Consider the following 15498-nt stretch of genomic DNA (forward strand, 5'->3'; position numbering starts at 1 on the left):
CGTGCTTTGTTTTCGGGGGAGTTGGTTTGTCTTTTAACCCCCCCCCCCCAAAAAAAAAAACCCTCAACAACTGTGGACACCAATGCAGACATGCAGTTCATATGTTCACAGGTGTCTACATTTTCGGTCTACTTTGAAATTGCCATGATTAGGTACGGTTGCTACCATTAAGATGAATATCCTTTCCAAACAATTTTTATATTTATAAATGTACCCTTAATGGTTATCAAGTTGTAATGTCTGCTGCAATGGAAAACTGGAAATGGAATGGTAAGTTCCATTGCATATTTGCTGCAATGAAAAACTGGAAACGGAACAGTATGGTAAGAATTGTAAAGATCCCATTTTGTTCCACAAAAAATCCTGGAAAGGGAAAATCTGCTGTCTTCTCTGGCAGTATGGTATAGATTCAAAACTTTATTATTACTGGTCCCTTTCCATTGGCTTCGTGATTTTACAGTTTCATGGTCTAATATACTGAATGACAATAGTCTGTGGATAAAATATAGTGTATGTTCCTTAGAGAATGTGCTCCATAGTGGGTAAGGTTTATCTCTGGATCATGTGATTGAACCAATGGAAGGTCTGAAGCCACCTTTATTCAAGTATTTTCAAATTAGAAATATTGTAGCAACAACAGTGAGAAAACATGGATCCCTAAAAGAGAAATCTAGTTTTGAATAACTGATAGCAAAATCTGCTACTAAAAAAATAATAGGCGATTTGTATCAACTCTTTCAAATCTTAAAGATTAAACTAGTAATTTCCAAAGAAAATGAGGAAAAGGCTTGGTGTAGTAATATCAATGGAAATGGATTTGAACAAAGACTTTCTCTAAGTCAATACCAGAAGATCTGAGAAGAAAGTTTTATTAAACCTAATTTCAGCGGTATTTAACACTAAATAGAATCATAGAGTTGGAAGGGATCTCCAGAGTCATCTAGTCCAACCCCGTGCACAATGCAGGAAATTCACAAATACCACCCCCCACACCCCCAGTGACCCCTGCTCTATGCCCAGAAGAGGGACAAAAAACCCTCCAGGATTCCTGGCCAGTTTGGCCTGAAGAAAATTGCTTCCTGATTCCTAATTCGAGCTGTATGTGTAATTCATTAAGGAACACTTTTTGGTGCTGTCTTGGCTCAAAAGCACACATTAGACATATATTCTGACAATGTCCTACAGCAGTAATAGTTTGAAAAGATATAATTATTTTATTTCATTGACTCCATTTATAGCCCCCCTTTCTCACTGAAACTCACGGCAGATTACAGAATATAAAATAATCAAAAAGAAGAGAGCTCCAATTAACAGTGCAGTAGGACTAGAATTATGGTACTGAACAATAATGCAAACAAACACACACTAACAAAAATTGTTTAAGGCATGATATACTGTAATAGACAAAGTGGATAACAAAGGTAGAAGACAGTGCAGTAAAAGAAAGGTGATATACACAAAAAATGTGATAGATTATGAACCTATTCCTTATAAAGCAACTTCCTGTGCTGTTCTGTTACACTGCAATTCTAATCCTTTTAAAAAAATGTCCTCCTGAACATTTGTTTTGCATAGTCTGTGGAATGATAGAAGCATTTTTTTTGGGGGGGGGCGCCTTCCTGGCCTTCTTAGGCTGGCCATTTCACAAGGTAGGAATTGAATGGATACAAATTGTCATTGAATTTATGTACTAGAGCCTCGATTTGCATAGCCTCATACTGGAAGGAGTTGAATCCGTATCCTATTTTGTATTGGTTTAGGAGGATCTGGGATGGTGGGGGTAATGTCTAAACTAACATATTATAGAATATGGGAATGAATTCACAATCAAATTAACTGAGAGATGGCCATTTTTAGCTGATCAACTGTTGAATGGTTAATGGTGGAAGATTAGGCAGGTAATGGAGAGAGGTGGGATTACACGCCACACGCCACCGCCAGCCAGGAAATGTAAAGACTGTTTATTGCACACCATTGGCCACTAGAGCACAAATCATATTGTCAAACCAGGTGAGAGAACACTGCTATATCAGTTCACTTCGGAACAGACTGAACTATCATTGTGATGGAGATTCAACAAAAATCATTATAAAAGGACCATTTATAAAGAGAGAAAATGGAAATGCAACAGTTTAGGGGAAACACCAAGTAGATTCTCAAGAATAACTGAGTTAGCAAATTGTGTCAATACTAGAGTAAAAGTCTAATGCAGAGTTACCTGTAGGCTTGAGTACCAATGGTAACATGATCTTTTTCTGCTGCTGTAGGTGGTCTGGGCAAGCAGCAAGCGTGTTGGCTGTGGGACAGAGTTCTGTAAAAACCTGGAAATTCTGAATGAGACCAATATGCACTTGCTGGTCTGCAACTATGAGCCTCCGTGAGTTTCTTTGTGCCAAGGGGGAGGGCTGCGGTATTCCAGTCTTGAAGGACAATTCTTAACACACAGGCTCAGGGTGATTTCTTCCCCACTCCTATGATAAGGCTGTGGCCAAATTCTGTGGCAAAGGTGTCACAGCAGAGCATAGCTGGGAGGCGATCTGGCAGATATGCATATCTGTCCAGCATGCAATGAGTTTGGATGGCAGTACCGTCTGTGAAGCTTGGCTGTGTCTTGTGCTAGCAAAATAAAGGAAAATCCAAGTACAAGCAGATCTTACTTGCTCATTGTCAGGTGACAATAAGAAGGGAGACAATTCCAAGAAGGTTTCATATACATAAATACAATGGTAAAACAGGGTAGACTGGTGGTATTTTTTTCTTTACACACTTCCAGAGTAAAATTTCATTTCAGTTGATACTGAAGATTGCCACCTACTGTATGCTACCAACTAGTTCTGGACATTTTCCTGTGTACATGGTGGAAACTCCAGTCCCTTCTCAGTTAATCCTGTTTAAGAGTAATCCTAAATAGGTCTACTCATAATCCTTCTCAGGTCTGTTCAGTAGCACTTACTCCTAGGAAAGTGCAGAACAATGTTTGAATCCAGTGGCACCTTTAAGACCAATACAGTTTTATTCAAAGTTTAAGCTTTCATGTGCAAATAACACTTTTTCAGACCTGAATTTTTCCCAGGAAAGCATTTTTAGGATTGAAATGAACTGTTAGCTAGAAAAATGGACTACATGAGCTCCCTTATTCTGAAACCAGTTGCTCATCTCCGCATATCTCTTTGTCAATAAATAGGTGTTGATTTGAGCACACCTGTCTCTGCTGTACAAATCTGAGTGCAGAATCCTCAGTGAGTACCCTAATCCTGACCTACAGGTAAAAGGGAACATTATACCAAGAATCTGACTCAATACAAGGCAGCCTCATGTGTTCATGTGCCCTTAACCCTGGTGTCGTAACTCTCTCCCACTCACAATGCAGTCTCCAACAGCTACTATTCAAGAGTTTATTGTGAGTGTATGTGTACTTGATAGGCTTTAACAAGCTGGTTGGTAAAAATGGTTGCATAAGACTGTGGAGAATAGGAATTTATAGTTTTCATAGATCTTCTTTAGGAGTCAACCATGATAGAACTACCATTATTTGTGGTATCTTTAGTTAATGTTGAACTCCTCAGAGGCCATGCTGTGTGGGCCTTCATTCTCTGGAATATGGAGGGTAGGACAAGGCCTTTTCTTCAGTAGTGCCAATAATGTGGGAAGTGTGCCTTGCTCCTTCCTTGTTAGTGCTTAGGTTCTTCTTTTTTTTTTGAGGAGCTTTTGTGATGTTTTGTTTGCTGTGATACAGATTGCTTTTCTCTGCTTTATTCAGCTCTGCGTGTTCTGCTTTTATGTGATTTTAGCTTGTGTTTTGGTTCTTGATTAACTTTGTGTTAGTTGCCTTCAAGATGTTAATGGGTAAGCGGGCAGTACATATTTTAATTCTTAAAAATCTAGTTATAAAGCCACGACACTTCCATTTCTGAAAATGGCATGAATTGTTTCTGCCCCCAGCTTGTATTTTTTGCTTCCTCTGTGCCTTACTTTCCCTCACATTATAATAAGGATGGCTGACCTGCTGTAGTTCTCAAAATGGGGTCTTGAGCATGTCAGAGGAACTGTTCAGCAGTCTGGGACTCTACACTACGAGTGCACAAACCGGTAGATTTCTGGCTCTTGAGAATTTGCTGACATTCAAGGAGTCTAAATTCTTTACATGTCATTCTTTAATTAAATCCAAATTTGTTTATTTCATTGAGTCAATGTTGACTTTTAAAGCCTTCAAACACCCTTTGGTACACCTGTAATGTTCACTGCAATTTTTAGTGTTTAGCATTTTTGCAGGTACTGTAATGTCTCCTTACATCTAAGTTGCATCAACTGTTGTACAGTTGATTATTAAAACCTTTGAGAAGATGCAGATGTGTGCACCGTTCCATTCTTAGGAGGGAGGGTGTGCTAGCAGTGGATTATCTACTGTTGGCACCCACTAAGGAAAAACCAGGTAAGTTGGTAACCATTCTGAATTGTCAGCGCAACAAAGTCAGAAGAACTGCATGTTAGGTGGAAAAGTAACTTTCAAGGAATCAGTACTGACATTTTTAAAAAAGTTAATCTATTAACCAGATATGTTTGGCTGCCACAATTTTGGTCCACAGTTTAAAAAAACCCTGAGTGGACCACCCATGTATAAGCTGAGCTAGTGAATTCTCAAATTCTTCTGCATCCCTACTCTACAGCATTTAATTTTATTTTTATAATTTTCTTTACTCTGTATCTCACTCTTCAAAGTAGTGTACTACAAGCACATATAAATAAATTAAAGGCACAGAAATTAAACAATGAGAATACATGTTCTAACACCTTTTACTAAGTAGAATATGGCTACCTGTACATTACTGCCCATCTTGAAAGGCCAATGCAAAGATGCTTTTATGGTCCTCGAGGCATGCAGGTCAGGCTCAGGTAGACTCCATCTCTAAATGGTATTCCATACGGTCATGGCTATAATAGAGAACCAACAGGATGCATTTGATAGAGTGTTAAACAAGGACCTGGCAGGCCTGAGTTGACACGAAGCATGGCAGTAGTCAAATGCAGTCTAACACTGTATTGCTTGCCTGGTAGGTAACACCAGCTATCATCTTTGACTTAAAGTACAAAATATTGAAATGAAATATCAACAGATATAAAAGACTGACATTCAGTATATAATACTTACAGTGGTGAGGGTGTCATACTGACACTGGGGAGTTGTTGTTGTTCGGTCGCATAGTCGAGTCCGACTCTTCGCGACCCCATGGACCACATCACGCCAAGCCCTCCCCGTCCAAACCCCGACAAGCCATGAAGGTCACTGGGAAACCCTGGGCTCACCACTATCTCTCAAGGCTCTTTTGAGAATAAAGTGGAAGAGGGGGAAACCATATTCATCACCCTGTCCTTGGGTGATGGGATGGGATAAAGTGTGACAGAAAAAACACCTCTAGGGATCCAGAGTAGTTAAAGCAAAGCCTTAAAGCATTTGTATGTGAGGCTGTTAATATGGGAAAGAAATAACTTTATAAATATTGATTTGCATTATGTCAAAGCTGTCCTCTAAGAAAATGTCATTCTTTCTTGAGTCCCATGTGGTTCTTTTAATCTTTAGGGGGAATGTAAAGGGTCGTAAGCCTTATGAGGAGGGATCGCCATGTTCCATGTGCCCTGATGGCTATTCCTGTGAGGATTCTCTCTGTGGTAAGTGAATTTTTTTAAAAAATTATTTATCCTTAGATTTGTATCCCGCCCTACCCCTGAGGCTCAGGGCGGCTAACAAGGGCACAATGTGCCAAAATTAAAACAATAAAAACACATAATATAAAACAGTAAAATTAGAGAAGTCAGCTCTTCTGATGTGAATGCTGGTGAGGCAGACAGTTGTGGGCTTTGTTTACATCTTCCTGGCAAATTACTGCCAAATGACTTTCTGGTTGACACTGGAGACTGACAGATGCAGACTATCCTGTCACCTAAGAGCAGGGGTCGTTTCCTAGAAAAAGAGCTAGGGGAACTCATTAGCATAACTCATTAGCATAACTCATTAGGCGGTGGACCTGCAAGGCCGGTGGGAGTGCGAGGAAGCCCCGGCAAGGCCCTCTCTGGCCCCAGGCAGGCAGGGGTGGGCCTTGGCGGGGAGGAAGCAACTTACCCTCCCTCTTCTCCTGCCTCCTCCGGGCTGAATGAGGACTGGAAGCGGGGCAGCCGGAAGCAGGGGGTGGGGCTTTGTCATGTGCCCCGCCCCCCGCACCTCACCCCCGCGTTCCCCCCCGAATCGACCTCTGCCTAAGAGTTTCATTTTCTTCTCTGGCAACATTCACCAAAGATTATCCTTGTCAAAGCTGTTTTCCTTGGGAGAATTAGTAAATTCATTATTTCATTTCGATGCATGGCTTTGCCAAAGGTGGGGAAATATGCCTGAAGAACAGTTTCTCCTCCAAATACAAAACCCTGTCTCCTATCATCAGTGCTAGTCCTCCAAACAGACACAAGGGTTGCTTCTACAAAGTGATGATTACTTGTTGGCAATGGAGCGTCCGCAGAGGAGGGTTCTGTGTATTTTCCTTGATCATGCCTTCATGGCTGCCATTTCAAGCCCCCTCCCCCACCTGCACCACTAGAGGGCATTCTGCTGGCTTTAAAAAGCCAGCATTAAAAAAATGGCAGCAAAATGGTGCTGTGGATGGGAAATTTCAAAATCATCACCATCCCGTCCATACAACATGCAAACCTGCTTGGATTGTGATCGTTCAGGAAATATCATATTAAACATACATTGGTGCACAGCAGGCAAAACCTTGGAAAGTGAGTTAAATAAAGATGTTATCCTGTGGGTGCTCCGAAAATACTTGCTCCAGTTTGAAAGCCAAGGTGGAGCAAAACATCCATGTGAAAGCCACCAAGAAGTTGCCACATTCATTAGCTTCCGGTCCAAGGGAGAGGGTGGTGTGTTTCAGACACAAGTGATTCTACTATATAGCTGGAGTTTTTGGGCCTGTGCCAGTCTCCATCCTCTTCAACAAGACCAATTGGAGTGTACAACCAAACATACAACAATGGTTTTATTTTGTCTGTGTAGATGGATAGCTATTGTGTGGATGTGCTCTCACCTTCAGGGTAAGTTCCAATGTAGACATTAATCACTCTGTAAAGTACTGGGTCCAGACGCGTGGGAGTAATTTCAGCCCATAGTTTATTAAGAACACAAACTCAAGAGTGGAATAGCAGGACCGGAGCCCTGCTTAAAAAATCCGTGAGGCACACCACACCCAACACACGCCCCGCTCCCCGTGATAGGTCATTTACTCAGTGTCCATACCCATAGGTCGGGCGTAGGATCCAGAGTAACCGATAGGCTTGCTCTAGGATCCTCGTCCGCTATTGTTTCCAATCTTCAAGCTGCGTTTGTTCGCCCGGCCACGTGTTTGCCCAAGCGCATGTGGAGTCATTGTTGGTACACAACACTCCTCCTCCCATGGTTCTGAACTACGTCGCACACATAGTCCTGCAAGTGGGCTGGCCTCCGTCGCCCCCGGTTGGAATAACGTGGCTCTGCCGGCGGGGCTGTTGCTTCCCTAAGGGGCTGCGGAGTGTCTCTTGGAAGCTCGGGTGAGTCTGCGATAGGGACCTCCTGGCTGTCTGGCAGCTGATGACTCAGGACAGCCCCAACCCCATACAGAGAAGCATCACAAGCATTGTCACTGCTCGGGGCAGTTGGGGCGCTAACTCCGGGTTCTGCTTGAGCGCCTGGTATGCCCTCCTCATCCCTGGGGCCTGGGTCTGATGACTCGTCCTCGCTGTCGTCAGGTCCCTGTCTTTCAGTCGGTAGAAGGCGGTGGTGTAGCTGGTTGATGTGATGGTGCAGCAGCTGTCCTTCTTCCGATGTCACTTCATAAGACAGAGGACCAGGGACACAGGTCATCTGCCATAGGGTGTGGATAATGGAACGGGAAGACGTGGAGGGGACCGGGACCACCTCTAGCCACTTGGTGTAGGAGTCCACCAGGATAAAGAAGAGTTGTCCCTGGAATGGACCCACGAAATTCAGGTGGAGCTGAGCCCATGGTTTGTGTGATTACTCCCAGGGCCTGACCTGTGCCCTGGGTGGCTCCGGCCATAATTCCTGGCAGGTCTGGCATCGCTTCACGCAGTCCTCAATCTCGCTGTCCATCCCAGGCCACCATATGTAGCTGCATGCGAGTGCCTTCATCCTGACGATGCTGGGATTTGTCTCGTGTAGAACTGCGAGCACCTGCTGCCGCAGTGGGGTGGGAACGACCACCTGGCTTCCCCACAACAAACAACATTTATGTGTGGACAGTTCATCGGAGCGGGAGGAGAATGCCACGAATTCCGGGCCCACCCGGCTGGTGGGCCACCCCCTCCCCACCCAGTCCAGGGCACAGGAGAGCAGATGGTCCCAAGTAGTGTGGCAGGCCATGTCAGCTACCTGTACTGGACAGTCCAGCAAGTCCTCGAGCAGCAGGATCTGGTAGGCAGGAGCCGGGTCTGGGTCACAGGAGGGCAGAGGGAGATGGCTGAGGGTGTCGGTGTGGCCCATCGCTTTCCCAGGGTAGTGGACTAGTGCATACTGGTAGCCGGTCAGAAAGATGGACCAAAGGAGCACACACGGCAACAGCATTTGCGGGGTTTGGCTGTCCAGGGCGAGGAGGCCCAAGAGGGGCTTATGGTCAGTGACAATGGTGAAGGGATGACTGTAGAGGTAATCATGGAATTTCTTCATGCCTGCCATGATTGCCAGCACCTCTTTGTCAATTTGCACATAGTTGCGCTTGGACGAAGACAGAGTCCGCGATAGGGACCTCCTGGCTGTCTGGCAGCTGATGACCCAGGACAGCCCCAACCCCATACAGGGAAGCATCACAAGCAAGCATGACCGGCAGGGATTTGTCAAAGTGGGCCAAGACATCATTTGAAACAAGCAAGTCCTTTACCACCCAGAAGGCAGCCGCGTGTTTCTGGCTTCACACCCAAGGCGCATTTTTGTCCAGGAGGCAGTGCAGGGACTCGGTGACCACCGCCTTGTGGGGCAGGAAGGAATGGTAAAAGTTGAGTAGGCCCAGGAAGGCCTGGAGTTCCGCTTTGGACGAGGGGGTAGGTGCATTGACAATCGCGCGAATCTTTTCAGCCGTGGGATGGATGCCCTGGGTGTCGACTGCAACCCCCCGGAACTCCACCCGGGGCATCCCGAGGAGACACTTCTCCCGCTTCACCTTGAGTCCAGCAGTGTTGAAATGATGCAGGACCTTGCACAGGCTGTCAGCGAATGCTTTTGATGACGGTGCCATGATCAGAACATCATCAAAGAAGGGCTGAACCCCAGGGATGCCTTTAAGGAGACAGTCCATTAAGTTTTGGATGATGCCGGGGGCCACGCTAACCCCGAACTGCAGCTGGCGCACCCTGAACGCCCCCCTGTGCATCACGATCGTTTGGGGATTGGCTGAGGCCTCATCCACCAGAAGCTGCTGGTACACCTGGGCCAGATCCAACTTCCCAAAGACCTTGGCCCCCACCAGGGATGCTAATACATGGCTGACCATGGGGACGGGATATGCGTGGTCCTGGAGTGCTTTATTGATAGTACATTTATAGTCAGCGCATATTCGGATGTCCCCATTGGGCTTTAGCGGGGTGACTATAGGGGTCTCCCATGGGGTGTGCGGTATGGGTTCCAGGACCCCCTGGGCCACCAGGCGATCTAGTTCCACATCAATCTTGGGTCACAATGCAAAGGGAACCTTTCTGGCTTTCATGCAGATGGGCCGGACTTTAGGGTCCAAATCCAGGGAGACCAGGGGCCCCGTGTAATGGCCCAGCATGCCATCGAACACAGCCAGAAACTCCTCGCAGACCCTGTTAAAGTCCATTGGGTGTACTTGGTGAACGCCCGTCACTTTGAACCCTAGTGCCACGAACCATGACAGTCCTAGCAAGCTGGTGAGCTGTCCCTCAACCACCACCAGATCCAACAGGCCATCGAAATCCCGATAGATATTGCACCCTGAACTTGCCTGACTCCCAAACTGCTCCTGGATTTTTTGGAAGTCCCGGAGAGTAAAGTCTATTGCACCCTGAATTTGCCCGACTCCCGAACTGCTACTGGACTTTTTTGGAAGTCCTGGAGAGTAAAGTCTACTGGGCGCAACTGCCCCCCCCACAGGCAGAGTCCGGGGGTGGAGCCCTTGTTGGTACACAAGACACTCAGAGATTCAACTTTTGGCAACAACTTGCATGTGTGAAACAGCCACTACAGGCTGAGCTTTTTGGTCACTTCATATCACCACAAACCCCAGTAATTTTCAATGAAGGCAATTCCCACATTCAGCTGAGACTCATCAAGTGATGCATTGAGCAATGAAATATCAAGAGATGTATATGCATATTGAATTAACTTATAGATGCTATATTCTGAATGTGATGTTTCTCTGTGCAGCTGTGGAGCGGAATAGGTGGAATGATATGACGGTGATCACTTTCTCCCAGAATTCTAGCTATATCCTAAGTTCATACTGGGGGTGGTAGACAAAGGGATCATTTTCTCCAACCATTAGTTGATCCCTAAGAAATTAGTTGGAAAAATGACGCTCAGTTTCCAGTGATTTGTTTTGATGTCAGCTCTGGCTCCAGGTAGCTCTCTGTTCATGATAATTGTAAGAAACTAAAATGATATCCCAATCCAATTTTTAAAAAACAAAAAAACCCCGACAACTTGTGCCACTTATTTAAGGGCAGCACAAATGCACTTCCTGCGAGCTGTTTTACTCTGTCCCATAGTAGGAGCAACCTTGCCACCTACACACAAACGTTTGTGAAAGAGAAGTATCATATTGATTTCCATTCTCTTGGTCTTCTGGAGCTACAGGGTGGTTTTATGGTTGGTTGTAGAGATTTGAGTTCTAGCCTTTGTTAACCTTTCTGTTTCCTGTCAGTGTCTAGTGTTGACTTGGAAGGAACCACTGCATCCCCTGGGCCTACAGGACTGGAACCAACTGCCATCATGACCACAAGTCCCAAATCCACCTCCATTACAACAGGCCCATCATCCACCACATCAGAAAGTCCCCAACCCCTCACAGAAGCAGAAACTGAATTCCCCACAACCAAAAGGCCAACCTCTTCCCTAGAACCAACTTCAGACTTGGACCTTAACACATCTCCGGAGTTACAGACAAAAGGGACTGATGCCTCTTTGGCAACAGGGTTTACTCCTCACACGAATTTGGACCCCACTCCTGCCTCCCCAGAAACAGGAACTACACAAGTCTTCTACTCAGAACTTCCTTCAACAGATGGTTTAATCACATCCGAAGCCAACATGAAAAATGTCGAGCAGCCTCCAAGTACCACTGAACCCTTGCGCACCACTCTTAAGGCACTACCCACCACTAAACTGCCTCCTGCTCCTAAGAAGCCCCCTCCCTCTAAACTGCCCTCTCCCCAAAAGCCACCATCTCACCCTAAGCCCATCTACCATAAGCCGCCCCCTCCCCCTAAAAAGGCCTCCATTTCTAAGTTACCTGCAAGCTATCGTTTGGCAGCTTATTCCAAAGCAATAAAGAAGCTCAATCATGCTGCTCAGTCCTCTTCAGGAAAGGCAGCTCACCTCTCTGTCTGTCTGCCCTGCCTTGGATGTAAACAAATTAGCCAGCCTGAAGAAATAAAGACTGCTCTTAAAGAGCTGACCTTCAAAAACCCCTACACTTCTTGCTTTTCCCCACTTCCCCGGTGGCGGAGGCATAGCAAATGCGGCTGGTGTGGACGAACCTGGAGCCATGCACTTACAAGGGCCAGCCCCTATTGGCTGAAGAGTTTATAGCACTATATAACCAAATGTATTTATATAGAGAGTTCTTCATCTCTACATGTGTATGCATGTATATGTGTGTCAATGTGCATGCATGTATTTTCCTTTCTGCGCTTCTATGCGCATGCCAGTCTGAGGGCCAAGCCCTGTGGGACTCCCAGTACCAGAAAACTCTGCAAATTGTTGTACAAAGTTCTCTCAGTCAGGCATGCAACAATGCTGAAGGGTTTTGAAATGGCTCTATCCATACCTGTTATTCCGGCAACTGAAAAAGACTGAAGCCTCAAATGATCATTCAAATTCTCAAATGAACATTCAGCCCCTGTGTCCCTCTGAGTTTGGAAAAGGGCCTACTTGTTTGTCATAATGAGGGAAATGGGCCAGCCAGTCCTCAATAATGTTGCTTGCTGGAAATGCTGTTGCAATGTAGAGTTTTGAAGGAATGTCCACTATACTTGATATAGCTGAAGACATACACATACATATACAGAAGCACCATATGCAGAAGTACGCTGGGATTTGGACCTCAGGTTAGTTGGATTCTGAAAACAAATGCTGGTAACACTGTCTCTCGGGATCTTGAATGGAATCAGTAAGTATTTCTTGCAGATACTGGCCAGGATGTTAGCTCTGTTACATCATCCTCCAGCCAGGCAATCCGCAAAACTGTTGGTCTGCTTGGAGGTGTAATAGAGAGGAAAAAGAAAAATATTCATGGGCTATATTATTATATAGCAGGCCAAACAGAACAATAAGAGCATATTGTCAATGGAGCAAGCCCAGACTCATGAAATTACCCATAGTTCAGCTGTTATAGTTCCACTGACTAGTGTCACAGCATTGGAAGTGGAAAAAAAGATATGATTATTTCATACATGAAACCGGGTACTAAAGATCAATGTAAACATTGATGAATCCTGGGGCCACTGCCCTCCTGGCAAAGGGGCTTGCATACAAGCATCTAAAGCTTTGGCCCTTTTTTCCTGCCACTGCCCATGCTCCTCATGAGGACTTGTTTGCATAGACTTGCTTATGAAATGGGCACAGATTAGAGGTTTCCACTAACTCCCGTGTGGGCAGTGGGCAATCGAGCTGTGTCTCTAGCTTTGTGCACGTCTTTTGCATGGTGCGTCCCTACTTGATGCTGTTGAAGCATGCTACTGCAGGGGGTCTGCACAGAATCAGGCAAAGCCTCTGATGCCCAATTTCTCTTCTTTTTCTGAAAACACAAGCAGGTGCCTCAGATACTGAAGATCTACTGATGGACCCAACCAGGAAAGACTCTGAGCAGCCCACAAATCCACACAGCAGCAGTTTCTTGCCTTTCTTCCCTCTCTCATTACTGGCTTCATCCATTCTGTTAAGCCTTCTCTGAAGGCTGCTTCACAGTCATCGTCACTGTTTTTCATACTTCTGTGAGACTGATTGTTTGTTTCTTTGTCCTGCTGTGATTGGGACACCCAAAAGAGAAATGAGGGTGAGAAATCTCCTGTGGGTCTCTCTCATTGCTTACTATGACCATCCATGGCCATTCTTATTCCACCAGGAAATGGTGAATCCATTCTGATAAGGCAATCTACTCCTTAGTCATGACATCCAGTCCCAAAAGTGGCAGTGTAATACATTTTTCTTTTGATGTGCAAATGAAGGAGGTGGAATACAGTTCTATGAGCCTGATTCACTCCATCATTGTTATTAGGTGATATTATCAAATAGGACTTAAATGGGTAAAACGACTGTTGCAGAGAATAGGCCCACTGCATTTCTAACTTTAGCCTGAAACTATTTGACCATACCAGAATCCTACAAATGTTTACTGGGATGTTCCATCAATTTCAGTGAAACATTTTCAAGTAACTCGGTTTAGAGTTGGAACGATATACCATAGTCTTCAGTGTGCGTGCAACTTGTAGCTTATGACATTGTAATATCAGTTGTATTCTCTTCTTGGCAAGCCTTGTTACCTTCTGTCTTTTATTTGTACCCCAGAGCCAGTGTGGTGTAGTGGTCAGAGTGTTGAACTAAGATCTGGGAAACCCAGGTTCAAATCCCCACTCTCCTGTGGAAGCTTGCTGGGTGACCTTGGGCCAGCCACATACTCTCAGCCTGACCTACCTCACAGGGCTGTTGTGAGAATAAAGTGGATGAGATGAGAGTGATGTAAGCTGCTTTGGTCCCCCTTGGGGAGAAAAACAGGGCACAAGTAAAGTAAATAAAAACTGTAAAAAGATTAGCATTCTTCAATAGCTAAAATGACAGGTAGGTCAGTGGTCCTCAAACCACACAATAGCTTTGCATAATGGCATTGTGCCACATCGATGGTGCCTGGTGCTTATGTATTGATGGCAGTCGACTTGGATGCACTAGGGTTACATTCTGGAATGACCCACAGTCACACAGGTCAGGATATAATGATGATGCAGACACTTGTTTGCCAGTATAGTGGCTCCTAACATTTTTTCGTAAATCCTCAACATTACTTCACGATGACAGCTTTCATCTCTCTTGTAACTCAGGAGGTAGTGATCTCTACTCTCTCCAACCTCAGAGCAGTAATTTTTCCTGTATCAATCTGGGGCTGGCCCTTCCTATCCAAAACCCAGTGAGGTCTGAATCCTGGTGTGGAGGTGTAACAGGCAAATTATGATGCCCAGTCTTTCCTATTGTTTTGGAGAGCTGAGCTGTACAGACATCTCATCCCACCTGGCAGAAGAAAGGCTTAGTTCATTCCCCAAATACTTGCAACATTTTTATATGAAATCTTCAGTTCAGGGATATATTTAAAGCCAGAAGCTAATCACACACTGACAGACTGCATCTTGGATGGCTCGGGAAAAGATATGAAGTGACTTTCAAATGCCAAATTGCTGGACACGTAGGCTTCTTGCACATCAAGTCCAGACTTCTTTCCTCTATATGTCATTGATAGATGCATGAATATCCCAGGAAAGGTGTGTTAATTTCATGACAAACCTCAGCTGGCCCAGCTAAGATCCAGTTGAAGGTGCCGCTTAAAAGAACATCAGCAAATGTGATGCACTTTGCTAACAGAGCTGTAGAGAAGGGGTGGGATTTCTAACACCATAATTAATTTGCATGAAATGCATGTTTATTTCTGTGCACCTGGAAAGTCCCTTTCATAATAAAAGTAATTCCAAAAGCTATTGGTCTGAAAAATGTACTCTTTATCAGATGGCTGATGGATCCCCTGGGGGCTTATCGCTACGGAGGTTTTGAAGGGGAGTATGTAAACAGAGATTTGTTCTCAGTTCACTTTGACAACCAATCACAAATATCCTCCAACATTCTACAAATAAATTCAGGGACACCTGGGAGCTGCAGTTTATACATGCCTGAGATTTCATCCCACATTGGTTCCTTCCTGCAATTTGCCCCTGGTGGATGTCATCAGTTTGCACCTTACATATGGTGACCCCGTAGGGTTTAGAAGGCAAGATTCTTCCCGGTAAGAGACATCAGAGGTGGTTTTGCCATTGCCTGCCTCTGCATAGCAACCCTGGATTTCTTTGGTGGTCTCCCATCCAAGTACTAAGCAGGGTTGACGTTGCTTAGCATCCAAGATCTCATGAGAATGAGCTAGCCTGGGCCAAACGAAGGTGGTGGCAGCTACATTACCAGGAGTTTGCCCCTCCCATGACATGATTCTTGCACATTTAAGCAGCAGGTTAGTCCCACAGCTATTG

The 15498-nt window shown here is 45.1% G+C and overlaps 1 protein-coding gene across 1 annotated transcript in view; it reads left to right on the forward strand.

Annotated features, from left to right (window-relative positions):
* PI16 (peptidase inhibitor 16) overlaps nt 1-12172 on the forward strand; it is a 32119-nt gene extending 19947 nt beyond the window's left edge. The window contains exons 3-5 of the mRNA XM_015419441.1: nt 2268-2377; nt 5579-5667; nt 10920-12172. Of these exons, the coding sequence (XP_015274927.1) occupies nt 2268-2377; nt 5579-5667; nt 10920-11806 (1086 nt within the window). The 3' untranslated portion in view covers nt 11807-12172. The remainder of the gene's footprint in view (nt 1-2267; nt 2378-5578; nt 5668-10919) is intronic.
* The last annotated feature ends 3326 nt before the right edge of the window (nt 12173-15498 follow it).

Source organism: Gekko japonicus, unplaced genomic scaffold (genome assembly GCF_001447785.1).
Source record: "Gekko japonicus isolate JY-2015 unplaced genomic scaffold, Gekko_japonicus_V1.1 scaffold591, whole genome shotgun sequence".
NCBI lineage: Eukaryota > Metazoa > Chordata > Lepidosauria > Squamata > Gekkonidae > Gekko > Gekko japonicus.